This window comes from Cebidichthys violaceus, unplaced genomic scaffold (assembly GCF_023349555.1).
Source record: "Cebidichthys violaceus isolate CVI_PGR_0920_01 unplaced genomic scaffold, fCebVio1.0.p SCAF_140, whole genome shotgun sequence".
In the NCBI taxonomy this organism is placed as follows: domain Eukaryota; kingdom Metazoa; phylum Chordata; class Actinopteri; order Perciformes; family Stichaeidae; genus Cebidichthys; species Cebidichthys violaceus.
Genome location: NW_027176308.1, coordinates 143130 through 166812, shown reverse-complemented (window position 1 = coordinate 166812; position 23683 = coordinate 143130). Strand labels below are relative to the sequence as shown.

The following is a 23683-nucleotide window of genomic DNA, read 5'->3' as shown; positions in this document are numbered from 1 at the left end:
AAAGTTAGATGTGTTTTAATATAGCGTGAATATATAACCCCCTTACATTATCCGATTAGGCTGAATCTTTTGCATGGTTGGTATCATTGCAGGTTTCATACATATTGAAATGGACTGCATCTACATGGTGGCGCGCACACATACTCTATTTTACTGCACTGTGTGTTCCACTCATGTCTTGCAGATTGAGGTCACACATTTTGGTTTGTATTATGTTTTAGCACCTCAGACTGTTTTAGCACATTATTTCTACTAAGCTCTTGCGTCCTTTTATAGAGCTGTTAGAAGATTCCTGTGGTCACTAACTGTTGAGTCACATATTGCTTTTTTTTCCCTGTGTTTTAGAAAATGACAGGAGATTGGCACTGCATTGCAATGGGAGGGCGGACTTAAACATGCACAGCAGAACCACCGATTCTAAATTTACAGCTTTAAGGATGACTATTGCACTTTTTAAATAATAGAAGGACATCATTTTTTCCAGGATGGAAGTATAAAAAAGCAAAAGGGTGCATGATAAATTACTGAATAATGTAACTCAGTGTTCGTCCAAGGTGTGTTCTCCCACCCTCATATGAGACCAAATCCCATTAACGGCTCAAAATGTAAGAAAACCCTTATTGAATTAATCAGTTTGAGATTGGCGGCCGAGGAGAGGGTGCCATCTAATTTCAGTAAGCGGGACGCTTATCGGGCTCCAGCTAAATGGACAATATTAAAACAGCAGCCGGGAATAATGACTTCTGCCACTCAACCGCCACACGGGTTTGTATTGAATGTAGGCCACGAGGCTGAAGCAAGGCTGATAATTTTATGGGTTACAGTTTCCTATTGGCTGCAAGGAAGGGGCTCTGACACAGAGCGTGACCTATTTCTAAAAAAAATCCCCCAGGCTATATGTATAGATAGAATGGACTGTTATCCTTTTTTAATTACATTTTAGGCAGCCTTTATTCACTGGCTGCAAATATACACATCATTGATGTGTTTTGCATCTCTATCCTCTTTGAAACTTCGTAAACACAAAGTGAGTGACGTTACATTGATATTGGTGCGGTTACATTCAAACGATTACAAGGTTCAAAATCTAAAGAAAAAAAATACTCGATTTGCATTCCCTTACATAATGTCTGTGTTTCTTGTGTTGGTATGTTTATAAATGTATATGCAGCATACAGTCTCAGAGGTAAGGGGGCAGTAAGACCCCATAGCCCTACAGTAGCCAAATCACTCAATGATCATCATCAAAAATGCACTGATTGGCTTTAATATCTTGTCAAATTCATGTGTATTGGCATGCGATTGGGAGGTTGGCCACTCTTTTACTTGTTTTGCAATAAAAGAGTAATAATACATAGCATATTCAGTGATTTGATTTAGCCAAAGACAGAAAACACTGCATAAATCTAGAAATTCATTTGTTTAATGTACGTACGCTTCCCTTTTTGTATCCGCCATGGTCATGTCATGATGAATATTCCGTTAGAATATATTCCATGAGTTAACACGTGTCCTTAAGGTGACCCCCACACCGAAGAAGAGCTGATGAGAGCCTTACCATCCAGGTCGAACCTCAGATGTCAGTAGCACATACTTACATTCAGGGCACTTCCAACACCAAGGAAATGAGCCTGTTTTGAAGCACCAAGATGCAAAGATGGAGAATTCCTCCCAGAGAGAGACCGCATAAATGAATGAGAAGCAAGATTCAAGTGTAGGATGAAAATGAATACATGCTATTCCTGTGTCTGAGGTCAAGATTCTACAAACAGCCCTCTCCCAAGAGCGATGGGGAATGATGCTGAGTTCAAAGCTCCGTACCAGCTTCTTGTATAAATCCCCGTCTCCTTGATGTTGGTTTTATTTGAGAGTTGATTACCCTCTGACAGACTAGAATCTCTATGGAAGGGCACAAGGTTTGCCGGTTTTGATGGTCAGCCAAGGCATTTGTTTACAGACATGGTGATTCTTTCTAGGCCTTGGCTGCATGCACCCTTCTGTGCAAAGGAAAACTAACACTTTGGTGATGTGCGCTCATCTGGAGGTATGAATCGATATGCCTTCTGCTGTGCCGAACGTTTTCTTGTGACTCAAGCCGGTCTCTCCAGACACATCTGCAACCAGCACGTCCATCGCATCTGCCATCTTTGAAGCTCGGCATTAACACTGAAGAGCATCCCAGGATCTGACTCCCACACAGTAACAGATGCACAACTAGGCAGACCCACAGCCAAACACAGACATCGCTGCAGCTTGTGTTAACAAAGTGCTTCCCACTCGCAGGCCAATTTGTTTGATTCCTTTTGCTCTTTCATTGTGTTTGTATTGATGTATTAGACTTTTGCAGAGCGTCACACTGCAAACATGCTTTGTGAAATCAATCCAAGAGTCATATTTTGTACCGGCTAGTTGGGACCGTTGGGATTTGACCAGTTACATAAAAGTCGGCCATTGTGTAGAAAGAGGACTTGTTTAGCATGGAGGTTTTCTTGCTTTGCCGTTTGACCCCATGCAACCTTTACAGGGCAAAGACAGTGATTCAGGATGGCATCACCCCTGCTACCACCCCCCCCCTCCTCACTTCTTCTCTCACACCACACCTTCCAGATTCCACAACGATGGTCGCATGCTGGACGTCTTTCAGCGACTCACAGCCAGGGACGGGACGTACTTCCTGCCTCAAGACCTGGAGCTGTCCAATCAGGAGCTGAGCTACGTTGTGAAGAAGGCGGAGCAGTGGAGAGGCTTTAATGGGGAGAGGCGCAAGGTAAGCGTCTCACCACACTGCAGCCTCTCCTGTCTCTCTAGAAAATGGTCTTCTCCTCAAACCCCTGCCGTTTAATTGGGCTAATTGATGTTTTCCCGACAACAGAATGAGCCAAAAGGTCACTGATACTTGTCCGTTGGATTGGACTGTGTATAGCCGAGGAATTGCAGTTAGGTTTCTGCCATGTCGCTGGAGGAAAGACTGGCCGTGGCAAGATGAGTGCGATACGAGACGGAATATTTAGCGGCAGCCGTGACGTTCATCAACACCACGTCCAGTCTGGTCACTGAAACAAAGATATTACGTCCGAGAGGATGTGTAGGATAGGCTCATTTTATATCATTACATTTTCTTTAGTTACATTTCAGAAAGCTGAGAATTCATCTCAGAGGTCTTTAGCTTCATTCTAATTAGTACAAGATAATTACCAAAACAGAAACTCGTCTAGCGGGCTGCCTGATTAGTCGGTGGAAACCAATTTCCGAAGATATTTCATTAAAGAAAGACTGCTCAATCAAAACACACATACTAGGGCGCGTGGGCATATGCAATGGCGGGCATCCTCTTTGGACAACTTGGTGTCATGGGGAATGCAGGCCTCTAGTTTGCATAAATCCCATGTCCCCATGAAATTACTATTGCTTGGGAGAGGCAGTCGCCTGTTTGACAGCCCAGCGTAGGTCGATGGTGATGACACAGGGAAGGGCAGTGTATTAGCACCGAGCCTACACCCGATGTGGAATCTTTTGCATAGTGATTGAAAATGTGACTTGTTGAGATAAGGGAAATGGAACACAGCGATCAAACTGCAGCCCCCTTTAATTTATTCCGCAGGATTTGTTAGTGGCACGCATCGCTCGGTGTTCGCAAGGGTGTTCATTAACACCGCTGCTCTTTGCTCGCACAAGTTGACGTGGCTGTAAAGTGGTGAAATGGAAGCGGAAACTACAGTCGATGCTCGGTTTCTGGTGAAAGACGGACTGGCTGTTTAAGAACTTGTCAATCATTTTTGTCTTTCTGGGAGATTAAAAACTGTCCCGACTGATCCAAAACATGTTTTGTGAGAGTTAAGGTAGTTCCTGTTCTTATGGTTGCAACAATCTAATCACCAGAATATATACTTCCTCTGTGGAACCCCGCATCGACGAAGTAGTCCACACTTTGAAGATCTACTCCCCACAGTGTGAACGGCAGAAATCTGCATCTCAGCAAACACAATTAGAACAGAGAACTCCCCTGGTGGCGGTTGACATTTTTAAATACCTGATTACCATTAATAAATAGTGTATCTCTTGGAATTTGTCACGCGAATGGAAATAATGATTGCAGTTCATCAGTCAGTGTCTATACAACGAGTTAGTTTTGAACAGTGTTGATCTGCCGCTTAATTGAGCACTATGATGGCAGATCATAGACATCTTCAAAATGCTGGAATAGCAACCGTCATTTTGCCTAAACATAGTATCAGTAGTTGACCTCCTGAAATAGACAGACGATGATGAGTAGTGTTGGTGCTGGAAAAGGGGCACATCCATCTTACTGTCTTACAATTTATTATTACACTCACAAGATAAGATGTGTGTTATCTGTAACTCGCTACATACATAAAGCGTTCAACTGCTTTCTTAACACCTGTCTTGTAAGCCTTAACACACTGCAACCCCGGCTGCCAGAGGTGACTACACTGCTGCTAATGGGATGGTGATGGACCTGTTTATTGGGAGAAAATTGAACCTCCCAATGTTTGGAGACTTTGAAGGGAATTACACCCCCAAAGTTTGTGATTAACAAAATGCTTCATTTAGCCGCTGATGGCCTCTTGCTGTGGTGGCACTGCTAAATCATCCTCGCATTACTGCAAATCTCCCTCCAAAGCAACAATTACAGCATACTTCATATTGTCCCTAATTTGCCGTTATTAAACTGCTAAAATGCTAACACGTTAACACGTTCTCCGGCATGATGAAAATTTAGGGTTATTGCATTTTATGATTTTTACATTACTCAGGCTGGCTATTTTTCATCAAAATAAGATGGGCCGTGCCATTATTTCATAATTATTGTAACACTTTCTCCTGTGAAAAGGGTCACTTTCCTAACTCAGCAAAGACATATCCCTATTAGACTAATTTGCCTACATGCAAATTTTTGTCATTTTCCCCTCATTAACTATTTATCATAGACAGGAAAAAAATATATTCATGAAGGCGAGCAAAGGAGCAGCCCGACAGAGCTGAAGCTAATATTTTGCAACTCTAATGATTTTTTGCATCCTTAATTAGATAGAATAAGGTTGATATGATTAGGTCAGGATGTAGTGTTTTTCATTAAAAATACATTTCAGAAACTGTATTCCAAATGTGCCCTTGCAATTAAATAATGAATCCGACGCATTCCTTATTACGGACCCAATTAATATGGGAGGCAAGGGCGTAATTTTAATAACAGTAGGCCACGAGGCCTTCATTAGCTCAGTGAGAGAAAGGAGGAATGAGGAGAAGGAAAACAAGGTACTCACAGGAGCAGCAGCAGCAGGCTGATATTGAGCCAATTTTAGAAAGTTATTGAACAGTATGCTCTTGAAAGGAAAAAGAGTGACATTTTCAACAAATCAGATCTGGGACAAGCAGGAACTGCAAATGCTTCTTGTTTGTTTTAGACTAATTTGATGCCGGTTGTATGTCAGGTGCCAGACAGGGCAGCTGCAAAATGGAAAATGATTTTGAGAGAATCACGAGTGAAAAGTATTTGAAGGTTAATCTCGCAGTTGAGGTAGGTTATAACATGCTGCAGTCATTTTAGAACCTCTTCTCTTGCACCCTTTAGAGGCATTTCAGCTGCACTGGATCACAGTTAGTAATTTGTTGCTTGACTGTGCATCAGTCAGGAAACCTTTAATGGAAACAAGTTAGAAATCTGTCAGCCAGTTAGCACTTTGCTTGACCGGCCAACCCTCTTTGTACTTGAAATATCAGGGTCTCATGTACCTTAACGGTCACCACTGGTCTCATCACGTGTCGACTCAACTACACGTGATGAGACTTAACCACTGTTTGTACAAGTCAGGAACACAAAACAGAGTAAGGTTGGAGCAAGTACAGCAAAATGAAAGATGATTATAATCAATTAAGTGAAAACTAGTTTTCCGGATGTGCTGTGCTGTAACTCAGAAGTCAGCAAAATGAGTCTGTATCTCCCTCCAGCACTGAAACAATAAAAAAAAAAAGAATCCACGTTCAATAACCAACTTGCAAATGGCCTATTATTATAAAACTTGTAATTTTCACAAGGCAGTAATAAAACATAATCTAATTTTACTTTCTCACCAATTACCTTTATATTCATCCATGGCATATGATCATTTGAGTTGCTTCAAGGTTTAAATATGACTCTCGGGTGAATGAGTCAAGGATCTATCTACCTGTGTGTTCTTTAATTTGATCCCAGGAAGGAAGGAAAGAGAACAAGTTTCCGTCAAAGCTCATTAGCCTCAAGTGTTGTGGATAACAGCTGAGAGAGGAGGCATTAGCTCACACACCAATTATGGCATTTTTCATAATTGAAATTCTTTCAGACTTGCCTCACACTTTTGATTCCCCGTTGCTATTTACATATGTAGCAGAAGTCGCACCTTTTTACATACTTTATGTGTTGTTGTTCCATTGTTACTTACATGTTTTTATTATTATTCATGTATTGTTTAGGGTTGTACCGAATAATGTTTGAATTCTAAATCAACATCTAAATTCTGCACAGCGTATTTTTTTTTGTATGTCTTCATTCATTTTAAATCCGATCTTTCTGCACAGTTACAGATGGACACATACGCTACATGCACTAATATTATTGGTAGGCTATTCTATTTGTATACTTAGATTCCAGAAGTGATGCATGTTGGGAGGTTTCGGCCTTCCATCTTCTCTTCCCCTCTCTCTATTACTCGCTCTCTCTCAAACACACACACACACACACACACACACACACACACACACACAGCGAGCTCCGCAGCGCTCAGTCTGCACCTACATATATTTACGTGACGAAACTGACAAGTCTTAAAAAAAAACATCTACTAATTTAATCCGATGAATCACTATCTTCAAATTAAGTACGATGTACACATTTTTTTTTAAGGGTAATACAATATGACGACACGCATTCAAAGCCTCATTCCAATCCCTCAATCAAAGCTTTGAACCATATATATGTATGACATATGTATATATATATATATCCTCCTTAATAGTAAAGTGTGGTTGAGTGGGTTGTCACTTCGCAGCTGTTCTATAAAACAATCAAAAGTAAAGTAAACGTCTTTGCATTCACTTCCACCCCGTGCGTTGGTAGCGTTTCTCTTCTGCTGCTCTGGTTTAGCACGGAGACCAACAAAACCTTCGGAATGAGCCAATAAGAAGTTGTCGTATTTTGTTCGGAAACTGCAATCGACACCGCAGATTAGTCAACCAGAGGGCAATTTGTACAAAATGAAAGAAACAAACAGAAGCCTTCACTTTCCTACTGCTTGTGATGCTACCGTGCTCTGAGCTAGTGAGTGTGCTAGCATGCTCCACATCATACTGGTGGCGCAGTAATGAGCCCCATTAATTATGTAAAGGCAGTGATGCAGATGGACCTTATTAATTGTCTCCCGTCACCCCGTTGATTACTGTACCTGGAAGGGAGGTGTTCATTTCTGTAATACTTAAGCAGGTACGCAAACTGTTTTGTCAGAGCCACAGCTATGACAATGACAGAGTGGAGCGCCGGCTCACCCGCTGCAGAGCTCTCTTCCTGTTGTATCACCGAAAGGAAAGTTTCCCGGTGGTGGTGGTGGTGGCGGTGACATTGTGATAATTGAAGGAGAGAGGGAGAGATTAAAAGAAGTGGGGAAGGAAGAAGAGAGCAGAGAGAGAGAGGGGGGGGGGGGGTGCGGTGGCCCTGGAGATGTTTTCGCAACCTGATTGCATCAACATTTGCGTACCTTCGCGCCGTTTGTCTCCGTATGTCTAGGTAATGGGTTACCGGCGGGCGAGTTTGGGAACACCCAAGGTGCTTTGCAACAGCAGCGTGGTTGGTGGGGAGTAAACCTGTTGAGAGTCAAGCAGCACAGATTGGAGTGGTAATGATAACCCGAGTCTGGGAGGCTGGCTGTTAATCATGTCAGATGTGTTCTCCATTTTAATGTATGCAGCAGCGTCACGATGGTGCCGTCTAACCAGAGAGATACCAGGGTCATCCTTTTTCCTACCAATTACCATGTGACAGAAAATAGCGTGTTGCTTTAATCTCATTGCAAAAGTTAATTCAGAAATATTCTATATTGCCTTGCCTTTCAAAACATGATGTATAGCTATATAGCATAAACTTGCAAAAGAGACCGTATTTACCATAATTTCATAGGTATCATAGTCAGCATGGCCTCTTAACTCTCTGCAGTAATTCAGCTGAAACTCTGTTTACAAGACAACAATGCCATGTAGCACTTCACCTGCTTTGTCAGTCAGTCTTGCTGTGCCAATGGTACAGTAAAGTGCGGGTGAGGTCACCCGAGATGCAAATCTAAACTCATGCAAAGGAAGAAGAGGCTTTGGAGAGGAAGGCGGACAGAGGGAGCAGTAGGCTGTGACATGGTACACAGGAACCGCTGTCACACAACAATAGAACCCTCAGCTCCTCAACAGGAACCCATAACAGCAACACAGGAACACCGGGAGAGGAGAGGAGGAGCTGAGTGCTTCAGGAGGGGTCGACTAGAGTCAGAGGGCAACTATTGGTCTATTGTGTGTGTGTGTGTGTGTGTGTGTGTGTGTGTGTGTGTCCTACCAACCCCCCCAATAACCTCTACCAAAGAGCAATGTGGTCAGTGTGTATGTGCATGTGTGCGCATTCATGTGCGTAGCTGCCTGTCTATGAGTTGAAGCCTGTGCACGGTGTGCATTTACACAGTATGTCTGTGCATGTGTGTCTACCATCATGCACATTCTGGAAGTGTGAGCACATGCATGCGAACCTTTCTGCGAGCTCGCCTGTGCGTGTCACATTAGAGTGGCTTCTTCAATTACAGCGGATGGGTTTTTCTTTTTTCTTTTTTCTTTCCAGTGGACAGCACTGAGGGCCCCGATGGCCCGAGGCCATAGCAAAGCAGGCAGGCAAGGACAGGAGCGACGTAGCAGCAAGCACAGCATCCACAGTCTGAGCATTAGGGAGCTCAATATGAGATATGACTGCAAAGGCTACATGCCTGTGTTCATGAAAAGGTCACGGACTTTGCTGGGCAGTAATGTGTGAAGGCGGTACATAGCGGTTAAAAAAGAAAGGTGGGGGGGGGGCAGATAAAGAGCAGACACGTGTACCCTCTCACCTCCTTCCCAGTTCACACATATAAGATTTTATGGTAACAAATTACTTAGAGAACAACTTTTCACACAACAGTTCTTTTAAGGGCTCTTTGTGCACATTTAACATGAACCCACCTCTTCCTTAAATGAGCTACGGGTGCTGCACTTTCCTCCATTAGCCTGTCCTTGTGCACAATGTCTTTCTTTCTCTGGCATCAGATTTATCAATATGTGAGTCATTTTATTACCAGCAGTGTGTGTGTACTTTGCCAGGTGTTTATATCTGTCTGTGTGTCTGTAGACATATTTTGTCACCGCAAAAGCATCTCAATTGTCCAAGCTGCTGTCATTAAACTCTACAGGTGTGTAGGTGAGATCAAAATGAAGATTGCTTTTAGAGATGGGTGTGGTCTCAGCAAGGGCACTGAAAGTAGGGAGGTAGGAAGTGTGGAAAGGAGTCTTTGGCCCTCCCACTTTACAACCGTGGCCTGATTTGACATTGCGGCTGTAGTTTGAGGTGTTTCTTAAAAAGGAATTTGTTGTTCGTGGTTTGTAAATAGAGATGCAACGATTCATTTTTTTTCTTGCTTCTGATCTTATTCCAACACCTGAATTAGGATATCTGCTGACCCATTTAATCTTTTTGCATACAAATTTGCATTGCAATTTTGCATTTAAGTTCAATGTATTCCAAAGCGAATTATTTGAACTATAGATTAAATAGGCATCACATAGAAACAGGTGTGGGAGTGCAAATTGCTATGGCAAATCCTGTCATGTTTTGCCAGCAATGATCAACTACGGGTAGATTTCTATACATGAGTTCAAAGGTAACAGGAATTTCAAAGAGAAGTAAAATGGAAAATTGATAAACCATTTCATAAGGTTTTCAAAGTGAATATTTGAAATAAAAGTGCCAGCACTGTGTAGAGCAATAAATATCTAACCATAAAAAAAAAAACGATTAAATAAGTGAAAAACAAGTGTGCGTGACAGCTTCTTAACAGTGCTTTGTTACAAAATAGTGTGTCGTGTAACCAGATGTTTTAATACAGACAAAATCATTTTTCATCAAGTAATAAAAGGCGAGTCCAGAGGTCTGTTCGTGTCGGATGTTGAATTGAGGAAGTGGTGTAGTTGAGATGGTGATATTTTAAGCATGCAGAGTTCGAGATCAGCTGGAATAATGGTACATATACTACAGACTAGACTGTTCATACCTGCTATAAGAAGCCTAAATGTTGAATGGTTTATTGACTCTCATCGGCGGGTCCTGTCAGTTTATACTCACGCACTAGTTAAGCCTCTGAATGACTCTGTATTGAGAGAACTGCGAGTGACTCTCACCACCTGTTATAACGAGCCGGAAAATCATCATCTATGATAAAACAAACGGCATTCTGCCTTTAAATCCCAAAACAAGGGTGAGGTCATCCTGTTATCGGGGTTCATTACTCTGGTCAATATGGTTATTCTACTTCTGTGAACACAGGCAGAGCACACAAATCTCACAAGGTGATGCACTCACTTCCCTCACAATCACACCACTATCATGTCTCCTCCCATTTCTAAACAGGCCAACAGCTCCAGCAGCACAGAGAGAGAGAGAGAGAGAGAGAGAGAGAGAGAGAGAGAGAGAGAGAGAGAGAGAGAGTGTTCCAGTATGAACTCGTCGGTGTGAACGGTTTAATTACAGGGAGTGTCAGCCCCATTGCTTAATGTGTCCCTCACAATTAATCCAGGGAGAGGATGTCATTATCTACCAAAGCCTGGGCCTGGGCAGGCTTTTCTGTGAGAAGGGAAAGAGGGAGGGAATGAGGGAGTGAAAAAGAAAAAGGAAGAGCCTTTGGTTAGCAGCCTATATGGTCAACCCCTGTGTCACACAAAGGGATCAAGCTAAGATTCTTGGAGGCTGTATTTCAAAACGTTGTGTTCTTGGTATGTTTCGGACACTCGCCTCTTGTTTCTCCTTCGATGTCTTCTTCGCCTGTCAGCTGTCAAAACATCTCCAGCTGGAGGAGGTTAAATTGACGGCAGGTTTTTCACCACTTTTGAGATGCTTCTCCGTCTTCTCCTTCCTTCCTCTCATCCTCGACCTCCCCTCCTTCCTCCTCTGTCCTACAGAGTCCCAGCCTGTTCCCTTGCCAGCCCGTGATTTGAAACAGAAGGCAACAAATTGGACCGTTGAAGAGTGAGGAAAGAGTTACACACATGAATAGGACTTATGTCTGTTCCAGAGGTTTTGTGACCAAACCACCTGATATAAAATGTGGATTAACCAAAAGGTTTTATTGATTAGTGTTACATGTGTCGGCCAATAGGATGTAAGTATTATTGTGAAAGAGAATTATGTCAGCTGGAGAAATGTTACAAGGGATGCACCACATGAAATCCTACACACATCGGGCAATTTTGTGCGTAACGCTCGCTCAAACACACATACGAAGACGCATTTTCAGCCTCTGACTCCACAGAGGGTTTTACAGCTTGAACTTGACAGATCTGATTCTTTGTGACTGTCCGTCGTCAGTCACTTCTTTCCCCCTTTCTCCCTTCCTCTCCTTTAAAGAGTTTGACCTTGGCCGCTTCCTGCGGCCCGGAGGGGATGAGGAAGGTCTGGTGATTGTGACAGGTGTCGCATCTTAACAGACCCACATGACATCCCGAGGAGAAATAGACATTTGGAGATTTTTTTTTTTCATAAGGGTTTCACTCATAACCTTAAAGAGACAGTGTGTGCGTGCATGTTCACGTGTGTGTGTGTGTGTGTGTGTGTGTGTGTGTGTGTGTCATACCACTGATTCTCCAGCTCTCATTTCGGTTATTGGCTTGGATACTTATCACCTCCAGCCTCCGAGGCCTGATTAGGTTGAAGCTACTCCAAAGTCAAATTTTGGATATCAAAGGCAATGCTCAACTTTGACATCTGTCTGCAGCATCTTAATATGAAGCCTGGGCTCCTGAAATGTTGAGAATTGAGCTCAACGTCTGATAGTACGTGTACCAGTGAAAAAAAAAATGTGTTTTCAAGGATTTACCAGAAGGGGGCTTGTCTGCAAACACTGTATTCGTTTGGTTTAAGGTATCAAAAATGACAAAAAAAAGTAGCACCTGTATGGTTTGTGCGATTGGTTTCTGGTTGCAGGCTACTATTGAACTACAGTATTTGTAAATATAAGTTTCAATAGAGGAAGTTATTGTAATTTGCATGGCTGGCTGCATATGCTTTATTTATCCTTAAATGAATCCTTTATTCCAAGTGTCACTTCATGCTGCTTACATTTGGCTTCTGTGTGCTAGTGTGGCAGGTTTGAGGTTACATATTTGCAGGTTGAGCCATTTATTTAATGATGTTTTAATCATCTTTGTATATATTATCCCTGAGCACACATCATTTTCTTTGTTCAATTAAAGTTGCAGGTAAACTTCAACGTGCTCCAGAACAAACCTGGAAAAGTGATCTCCTTAGGGCCCAGGGTGAGTCAGACATGGTGTGGAAGTAGAATGGGGGACTATCGGAGTTGTTTACTGTAGGCTGGGAGTAGGCTTTATTTTTCTGCAAAGAGATTAGTAACAGTGAATTATGCATATCTTATTTTCTGGATTATCTCAGGCACTCAGAGATATTATCTCACCGGATAATCTCTTTTAAAGTTGTTCAGTTCTGACTGTAAATATAGTCATTGTTGCTTGTTTATCTTTTCTCGAAGTCCAATTTGGTCTCTGCCACTTCTGGATGGAGTGTGTTGTTGCACAACCATGATTACTCAAGTTGAAATATTTATAGCCAATAATCTTTGCTTTAATACGCACGGTAATGAGAGGAGGGTGGATGAAAGCTACTGTAGCGTACTAGCCATTTTATCACTGTTTGTGTGTGTGTGTGTGTGTGTGTGTGTGTGTGTGTGTGTGTGTGTGTGTGTGTGTCCCTGCATGCAAATGTGAATGGGTGGCCTGTCTTGTCCAGTGGTGCGGTTAACCAGACGCAGACCTTTGCTTCAGCCAAATCAGGCCCAACGCAGACAGTGTGCATCCATGCCATTTTCAAGCTGCTCCAATTATATCTGCCGACCGTCCACATATTGGCCAAATTTACAATAATAGCATATCTATTTCCATTCTAATGGCTGACATTGCTTGGCCTATCCATGCATGTATGTCGTGGTCTTTTATGCTTTGTGGTTCGGTCTGTTCCCAGCCATGTGCAATGTGCTGTAGCCTATCCTGACCTTGTATGTGTCGCATGACGCCAGTGCGTGTGTGTCTGTGTGTGTCTGTGTGTGCATATGTGTGCGCACATTAATATCTCTGTGAATGAGCATGTGCATTTGCGCAGTGTGACCCCTGACGTACGAAGTTTGTGCATCTGTACTACAGTATATGTGCCTATTATTTTGAATTGGTGTGTGAACTCAGTGCATGTGTGTCCATGAGCTCGGAGTGGCACTTGTGTTTTATGTGTGTGTGTGTGTGTGTGTGTGTGTGTGTGTGGTGTGAACCCAGTGCTCAGCAAACAGGCCTTGAGTCCGGGCCTGCCCTGACAGACAGGGTGGTGGTGGTGGTGGTGGGGGTGGGGGTGGAGTGGAGGGATTGTACCTCTATAGCTTAGAGAGCCTCTGCACAGTACACACTCCTCACCCCCATTTCCCCTCCCTCCCTCCCTCCCTCCCTTCCTCCCTTCCTTCCTCCCTTCCTCCCTTCCTCCCTCCCCCCACTCCCTGCTGCCTAGCCCCAAGCGCCCGCAGGCACTGGAGATGCACGCATGCGTTGCCTCGCACTGTGTGAGGCTTTTGTCTGTTTGTGAGCATGGATGTGTGTGCGTGTGTGTGTGTGTTAGCATGTAGATGAGCGTGTGTGTGTGTGTGTGTGTGTGTGCGCGTGTGGATGAGGATCTGTGGACAAAAGAAGCAACCATGTCTACCTCTTCTCTCACTTGGCAATAATCATTGATGCTGCTCTCCTCTCTGTTCTAGTGTTCCCACTTTATGTTCATGTTATGACTGCTTTTTGTTTTGGATTGCACAGAAAAATCTGTCTTAAATATATGTTACAGTGACATAATAGATACAACAGATGAAAAAACATAGGCCACAGAAATCAACGGTCCGGTTCAAGATACACTAGCTTCCATGTGGTGGTTGATGGAGTTGTTATGTGCATATATGCCATTTATATCAGGCATACAACTCAGAATGCTGATCTATTATCACAAAACAATATTTGGTTCAGCAATCCAGCATCCCTAAATAGTTTCCATTGTCTTAAGATTATTTTGTAATTGACTTGATACAGAAGAATGTTCCTTTCCCTCTTAATATTTAGCCAGTCATTAATGAAAAACATCATAGACAGAGCCTTCCTTATATGCTGCAGTGGTCCAGATGGGCCCACCAACAACAACCAGAACTGCTCAAATGCGTTTCTCAAACAGTCCAAAAGTTGTCTGATGGAGGACGCAGACACTTTTGTAATCTTTGGCAACAGCATCAACATTTCTTAACAGCAGATTGGTAAATAAGCAGGTGACTCTGCACCTTATAAAACATTCAAAAGGATCTGTGTGGATCAAAACTATTCTCTCTAGATCTAGAGTCATTACAGCATGATATACCAGCCTATAAAGCCAAGTCCAAAAACAGATAGCACCATCCAGACAGCCATGCCCAAACTCAGCCTTCCTTCACTTCCTTACTCTAAATCCAGCCTCCTCCAGGTATTAGTACTTTGCCGCATTCAGCCCTCTCCTCACTACAGCTATGAATCTGTCCTCAGCCACAGCACAAGCTGCACATCTAGCTCCATTGCCGATACCGGCAGAACCAGCCACAGCCCCATCTCAAGTACCAGGTGCAGAACCAACACCATCCGTTTTTTTTTTTCCCCCCCTAAATCCAAACCTACATCCCCCACTCAACGGACCTCCAATCTCGTCCCTAGTCTCGGTCCCAACCGTAGTCCCAGCCACAACAGGGGCTTCCATGTGCGACTGACACATAAATAACCAAGCCTGTCCGCCACCCAGGCAAATTCAAATGCACCTGTCAAAGTGATGAAGCACCCGCCCGCAGGGAAGCATTGTTTACATTTTCACTCCAGTCTTCGCAAAAGTGAGATTCTAATTATTTTCACACTGTAAATTAAAGCCAAGTGGGACAGAACTACAAACCAGAATGATCATGGAAGTGGCAGGAGAAAGCCCCGGCCGTTAAAGGGTTGGAAACTGAAGAGAGTGTGTGGATGGTGGACAGAGAGGGATGGTCAGCAGCTTCTTTTCTTTTTTTTGTAAGAGGAGAGATAGCTAGAGAGACAGAGAGGGGAGAATAGGGAAGCATTCACACAGGCAGTGCAGCAAGTCTCACTTCTGTTGTGCTCATTACAGACGGGGTCTGGAGAACTTCAACCAACTGGAATACATTATGCCCTCACATTTCATACATAATAATGTGCCAAAAATGTGCTGCATTATTTTTCATACCAGTGGACACGGAGAGAGAAAGAAAGACGGAGAGAGAGAGAGAGAGAGAGAGAGAGAGAGAGAGAGAGAGAGAGAGAGAGAGAGAGAGAGAGAGACGGAGAGAGGGGAAAGATTTAATTAGTCCATGGGAACATGCAAATGGAAGGTAAAATTAGACAGAGGAAGGGAGACCTGGGGAAGAGAGAGTGCACGAATGGTAATGATGGCTATCTAGTTTGGATCAATCATTAAAGGATCGGGGGACTGACAGGCCTGTTCGTGCCCACGCCTTAGGCTCCTGTCCTGGACAGTCGCCAGCCTGGCTCAGTCTGCCTGGCCATAGAGACTTCTCCTTCTCTCCTCCCTTCAGTTCAGTCACACACACACACACACACACACACACGTACGTACAGTGTGTGCTCATACATCACACACAAATGCATTCAAACACACATGTATACTCACACTCCCAATAAAAGCTTAATATTTAATGCCTATGGATGGCTCACTCTGGGGCCTTGTTAGTTTGTGTTTATTAATCAGCGATGCGTCCCCCCTTCTGGTACTCTTCTCAAAATGGTGGATTAAAGCGCGCATGAGTTGAATACGGGTGAGTTTGCTCGCTAGGCATGTGATTGGTTTCGCATCTTGACACAGTGTTTTGATTACCGTTTGAAGACGGCAAAGTTTTCCACGCGGGGGTCACACTGTGGACCCGCTGTGGTTGTCAGCAGGGGCGTGCCGAACGGCGGAAATGTCTTCTTTTAATAACGGTCAACTCTAGACACTGTGTTTATGTCCGACATGTAGCACAATGGAGGAAAATGTCAGACATTGATATTTGTGACAGTCAAGGACGTGTGAGACGCGTATATAAAATACGCTGAACTTACCCCAGACACAGCTATTACTAGACCCGTCTGTCACCCAATGAAAAATGACTATTTAATTCCCAGAAACTGTCTGCCCTCTTTTTAGCTGTTAGTTGCAAGCTAAAATCCTAATTTAGGTATGAATATGGGTCACTTTTTTTTTATATATATAACACAAAAGAATATCCCGTTTAAAATGTAGTGCATTTATCCTTTTGTCTCTGAGGCAGTGTTGGCCTCAAACTAACAAAACAGCAAAGGAATTCCAAATCCATCTCATGACTGACGTGTGCACACACTTGAATTAAAATGATTGACAGGTCAGTCAAATGTTATTACAAGTCACAGTGCATTTTTAGAAATAAAAGCTATCCACAGACGCCTCTATTTAAGTATTGATTGCTTTTATTCTGCATTCATATGGGGTATGTTATGATTTGGTTGGTGTGAAATCGCATCCTCTCCCAGAAAGACAGGCAGACTATATTTGTGGAGCCATGTCTGCAGCTGTGCCATCTCCACTTCCTGTGCCCCTGTCCCTCCTTCCCATTCTTCATGTGCATTTGCGGTAATGTCTACAAATCCTGAAATTTATGTCCCTGCTGGAAAACATGGTTTGCCGTTTATAGTCCCCCGCTAAAAGAAATAAGGCCCGTCTCTCCTGATGCAAGTCAAGGGACTGATGCAGACTCTATCAGATTTATAAATACAGACCCCAACAATAAATCCCGGCTTGATTGGGTTTGAATTGGGTTAGCTCACTTGAATGCTATCTGCTTAACCCACAGCTGGCCTGTCTGCTCCATGCAGGCATTGGACCTAAATCAGTCACTTAGTGCTATCAAATGGAACAATGGTGGAGTGGAGAGAGCACTCAAGCTAGGGCTAGAAGCCAGGCTAGCACCATAACGCAACACAACAGACCAGAACAGAGTAGTGTAGAGCAGACAGGCCCTCTAATGCTCTTTCCTTTTTGTGTCTCAGCAATGATGCATCCTGAGAGCCATGGTGCATTGCATGAAATGGCATCACCCAAACCGAACACACAAACACCTTTTCAAGCTTTTGTCTAGTCTTGTCAACTGGATTTCACGTGCTAATTAGCGTAGGATGGTGGCATGGCTAACATTGAAAAAAAAAAAAAAAAATCTATTTTCATGCAAGCCAAAATACATACACATGCACAGCACACTGGGGTATTTAAGCAGGTGTGTGTAACCAAAGTGACTTTGAGTACAGAGGCTGAATACGTGGTGTTTCTATCACCACTGTACAGCTTGGTTTATGAAATCCAGGACTGGGGCCTTAACCGGGTCATAGGCACACTTCCTGTGACCAGCACAGCGGGAAAGAATGTTTTCTTACTCAGTTCTCTCCACGTTTGTCACTTTAAATGTTTATGAACAAGCTGAGAACCACTATGTAGGAAGAGCTCTAGGATTTTCTGCACACTCCTATTTGTGTTTCCTCAAAAAGAAAAAGAAAAAAACAGCAAATCAACGTACACACTATCCAAACAGAGTGATTGCTGCCTAGCAGAGGTGCTGATTACTTAAGGAATTCAGGTAATCAGTTTCCCCCAGTGTGAGCCGAGGCCAAGCTAGAGGCAAGGCGCAGTTGAGGCGATTTCACTAATGAGCGTCTTAATTAGCGTTGAAGAGATGCATCCCCGCGTCCCTCCTTACACACATGCACACACACCTTCTTTAAATGTTCTCAGCTGCTCTTCTCTCTCTCTCTGTCTCTCTCTCTCTCTCTTTCTCTCTCTCTCTCTCTCTCTCTCTCTCTCTCTCTCTCTCTCTCTGCACTCGTGACTCTTTGACATTTTGACAATGAGGTCCTTTCTACTCATGGGGCTGCCCGGTTTGCAGTTTATGCAATGTCTCTAATTACGAGTGGGGTAATGGCTCCCACTGTTTTCTCGGTGAAGTGCCTAGAGTTGTGTTTGGCTAACCGTTTGTAAGTGTGGGGTGACAGCGATACACCACCAAATTAAACCTCTCCTTCAGCTTGACCCTGCTACTCACGGCCCCCTGAATGAGTTTGCCTTTTTCCTTTTTCTGTATTTTTAGACGAATCATAATTACGCAGCCAATTAGAGGGTCACCTTGAATTTTAGAAACTACTTGAAAAACGTCCTCTTCTTTATTGCTCCAACTTTCTGTGTGTGTGTGTGTGTGTGTGTGTGTGTGTGTGTGTGTGTGTGTGTGTGTGTGTGTGTGCATGAGGTTTCCACTGTTCCGAGTCTGTGGTGTAAAGGTTAAAGTTTGCATTGTGGCCCATGTTGCTGCCTATACCACACGCAGGTACACATACAAACACACTCTCGTAAAAAGTCTTACACACACACACACACACAAGTGAAACCATGCTCTCACTCCATTGAAACCACTGTATGTGAGGCCTTTAAACAGGGAACCACCTCAGCCTGGCAGTCTGGAGCATGAATTGGGACTTAAGTCGGGCACAAAGCAGTTTTGTCATATTTTCATTATATTTACTCTTTGATCATTATGGATTTACAACTCTGTCTTTCAGTAAATAGGATGATGTAAACGCTCTACCGTGATGCATGTATCAGCACACATTCAAGCAGTCACCGGCAGACACTATCGGAGAGGGAGAGAGCTTCCATGATCTTCACACATGGATGACTTCGAGTTACATGACCTATATAACATGTTACACGCTCCGCTTGCTCCCCGTGTCTCACCCTAATACAGAAGGGCAGCGCATTACAGGTGTGTAAGCTCCCAACACACACACACACACACACACACACACACACACACAAAGAGTCATAAACAAGCCAGCCAGCCGGATTATGCATATGTATGCATGATCACAAACACAACCTGTCTCTTTACCTGCCACAGATCAGGCCCCATAGGACTCATGCACTGCTAGGAATTAGCGTGCTGATGTACTGTATGCGAGCGGTGCTTATCTGGTGGCTGCAGTTGTATGTAATTGAAATGAACATCTCAGCAGTTTACAAGGTAAGGTTCAGGCTGATGTTAACGTGCCGTACATGGGTTTTCTCAATGAAATAAAGTTACTGACACATATATTTGTGTAGGATTTTGACCGAATGGGCCTACTGTATATTTTTCACATGCACTCGACATACATTGTATCATCCCTCTTACATGCGTTATCCAATTCAATTTCAAAAGCATTTCTTTAATATTCCTTTCAGATCATAACTTGTCAATGCAATACTATTCAGCAGCCCACCTCGAAGCCTTGAGTATCAGAGCTTTCCACAAGCTTTTGGACAAACCCACAGCAAAGAGTTTTCAGTGCCCGCTCTCAATATATCGTTGTCTCCCTTCATGTTTGTGCATGATTAGGTGGCAGTCTATGACTATATCTGGACAGCGGAAGACCCATTGGCAGGCGCTGCTGCTCCTACCGACCTCCCAAGGGAGGGTGCAGCTCTACCAGAGGGCGAGACCAGCACCCATGTGGCAGTCTACACCCTCTACCTCAGCGGGCTGAAACAAAGATACAGGCACTTCCTCCGACAACCGGATGGGGCCATCATCGAGGTGGGATATAAACATCTTGTACACGAAACCTTTTGACAATATACTTTAAGTTACAATGAATACACTGCAATATAAAAGGGTACTTTAAGAAGTACACTGTATGAATTATCTGGCCACAAATAGCATCAGATAGAGCACATATCAGCTGCACAATCCTCTAAACCAGTTGTTTTCATAAAAGAAAATAAGCTTTAATTTCTATCTGCGTCTTGATCTGCATCAAGCTGAGTTTTGTACAAGGCCCTTCTCTACCTGAAGTTTGCATCTTAAGATGAAGGCAAATGAAGAGTGGAGGATAAAGAAAGAGAAAGGAAATGAGTTGGAGGTTCAGAAAACACTCCCTCCTTTCCTCTCTCCTCTCTCCTCTGTCCTCCTTTCTAAGAAGGGGAGGGCAGACATGGATGCATAAAGTAGTTTCTTCTTCTGCTTTCAGGACAATAAAAAAGACAACAGTACAGCTCTGTGGTCTGAAAGGGTGAACAACCATGACAGATTAGATTTTCTTTCCTCGGGTAAAACCAGATTTTAAATTATTTCTTCTTTTCAAACCAAAAATGTCAGGATTTGCCCTGAGAAACAAATCAAGACTCAGTTCATCATGTGAATACAACTGTTACTTACTACAACCCAGGCAACAAAACTCACCTTTTTCTCCGTCTCTTCTGCCAGTAACAGCCATGTACAATCTATGTGGCGTATTAAAGATCCCAGCGCCTCTTTCTATGTAACGCTTATGATGAAAATGTAACTTTTGACAGCATAGAAAGCACACAATGCTGCCTCGCCGCGCCGTGCGTTGTAATTATTACCACATTTATTTAGATCCTCGTCCTTCAAGCACCTGCAGGCCTGGCAGGTCGGAAACACACGGATCCACCGATTGGTGCCTAATTAAAAGTAGCGATTTGTGGCTCCTGCTGCAGTGGCAAGAAGTCATTCCTTTCCTCAATCATTCTGTCAGTCGCCCAAGAGCAACCTGGATCATCTCAACGAAATTAATATTTTGATGTTTGAATGTCAGAGGAGTGAGGAAGGAGGGGGGGTTATAGGCGCTAACAATTAGCTCTGAGGCTCTTTTGCGTTCTAATGGTTCTCCGTCATAATTTGAGTGATGGCGAGCTTATGTGAGTAAACACACAGCATGGTATATTTATTACTGGTGTCGCACTGTCTGGGTGTGTATGTGTGCACATGTAGCCTCTAGACCTGTGCATAGCAGATGAGACATCTGGGTGGATTGTTCATAGCCAAACAGCACACACTCATTGACACAGACAAACGCACACAGATCTTCACTTTTTGTGGAAAAAAAAAAAACCCATTATGAAAATATCCTACACAAAAATGCAGATGCCGACGCAAAAATTGACTACACCCACAACCTCGACATCCGAAACATTGCCTCGCTGAGAGTAAAAGAATGAATTCCTGCCATTTCTGCTATCCAAAATCATTACCGCTGTGCTGACTCTCCATTCTTTAAACTGTGAAGGGAGTTTCATAGAGGCCACCTTAAGTGAAAGATAGGTGTTACTGTCCTTGGAAAACACACAAACACACACACACACACACACACACACACACACTCTATCTCTCTGTTGCTCTCTTTTCTCACACACACTGTGTCCCTTGGGTGTTGCTGTCTGTTCCTTGCAACTTAACAGGCAGGGACCTCCAGTAGCAAGAGATGCCGATGGCGTCCTCTTTCACCCGCTGGTAGTGGGGAGCGATAACACCGATGCGCAGCATCGCCGAGAGAGCACTATGCCATTCCCCTTCGCCTCGCAGCACGGACCCCCACTTTACATATTCAAAACTAATCCTCTCCTGAATATATAGACTGGGTTTTTTTTATGTATAGAGCAAGATCCAGGAATCACCAAAGGGCATCCCCAGCACTCGGAAGAACACTTGAGCTGATTTTATTAGTGCTTTATATAATTCTGGCAGCGGTACGCACACTGCGACAGGGTGCTGTGTACAAACTGGCCTTCAGATGTAAGGTGACAGCTCCTCGGAGAGAAATAACAGCCGTGCCGGCACTTCTACAAAAATTAAATAGATAAAGAGAATATAGAATGAAATAGAAAAATGCTCTACTACTGCATGCGATGCAGTGACCATAGTGATGCAGAGAAGTTCCTCTCTGTTCTTTATTTATGACATTTTAAAGCAATTTTATGGGTTTTCCTGAATAGGCGTATTACTATATTCACTTATCCAATAGCATGTTTCATGGTGATGTATTTACACTGCTATGTTACTCGACTAAGTATTATATAGCATGAATCCAATTTATTTTGGCAATAAAAAAAGAATTTCATTTGTTTTACTTTCAGCCAAATATGCTGATGTGTGTATGTATATAAAAGCCGGTGTCAGTATCATTACTTTTTATTAACATGTCAATGTAGAACAGGTAGCCTACTATGCACAGACTTCTTTTGTTCTGCTTATCATTATTAGTAGTGGTATCTACGATGTGTTCATTGTTTTCTATATACTGTTGTGAAATCTTGATGTCGTCTGCGTACATGACAGTTGAAATAGGAGGACGACAGTGATAAAAAACATCATTCTCCTGTGTATTAACGTGACTCCTCTCTCCCAGTTAAGTAAAAAAGACTAATCCCACTTAAGGAGTCTGTTTCCATTTACTGAGGAAATATTGACAGACGGCTCATTTCCTTTAAAGAGCTCTGTTGTCTCAGGCAGTGTCCTGGCCGCCAGTGCCCCGAAGGACTCGCTCCTCCCTTAGACTAACATGACCATAGCTCAAGGGGCCAGCTGCTCTGCAAAATACACGCAAATTTACATCCAAAATGTGTCTAAACGAACACATTAAAAAGCAAGTCCTGGAAGAAGTGCCCTGAGCTATAGACACTGTTAGACACTGTTTGAACGTAACGGAACAGCGAGGTGTGCCCTGTTTGATTTGCTGGAGAGTGAGAAACTGAGCAAGAGTCATGAGAAACTAAATATTTCTGTTGTTTATTCAGCCATTATTGAAGCAGCAATGTTGACTGAAAGGTTTTTGTTTGGTCTTTCGGTGTTGCATCGTTAGCAAGAAGTAGGAGCGCAGTGGAAGGAGTTGTGGTTGTGTAGTAAAAAATATAACGATAATGAAGTCTTTATTGACTTGCATATTGAATTCTGTTTAAAGAAAGTTAATATTAATGATCCATCATATGCTCCCATTCAGCGCGTTGCCCAGGGCAGGTGTTTGTAATATTGACCATGTTGAAGGAATCTTCTCGCTGAATCACAACAATACAAAAAGTTAAAGCTACGTTCCCATCAGTGTGCTCCAATAAAAGACATTAAAGGTAAAGTGAGGTGTAGCTTTTCAAACACTCATTACCTATAAACAGATGTTCCCCAGCTGCCAACTCGCAAAATGCACTGCTGACAACAACTGTTAGGGCCGAAATTATGCAGGGAAATGCATCTATATAACCTAGGACCTTCAGAGAAGGCCTCATAACCACTCTGTCTGAGGAAACAAGATGGCTGATGTAGAAATTAATGCAGGCAAAGTCATTATCTTCCCTCCTAAAACCACAGTGGGTTTATGTCCCCCTGTGTCGTTTTTTCTCCGGGGCTAGCATTTAAGTGTCGATGGACTTATAAAAAGATAGGACAAGCCAACTGTGCCCCTTTTGTCTCCTTTCCTCCATCTGGGAGGCAGCAGCATATGCAAG

General features: G+C 43.2%; 1 protein-coding gene across 1 annotated transcript in view; it reads left to right on the top strand.

Annotated features, from left to right (window-relative positions):
• The window catches only part of LOC137871445 (uncharacterized), a 124160-nt gene that overhangs the window by 88472 nt on the left and 12005 nt on the right, over positions 1-23683 (top strand). The window contains exons 20-21 of the mRNA XM_068709244.1: positions 2608-2767; positions 19785-19982. Of these exons, the coding sequence (XP_068565345.1) occupies positions 2608-2767; positions 19785-19982 (358 nt within the window). The remainder of the gene's footprint in view (positions 1-2607; positions 2768-19784; positions 19983-23683) is intronic.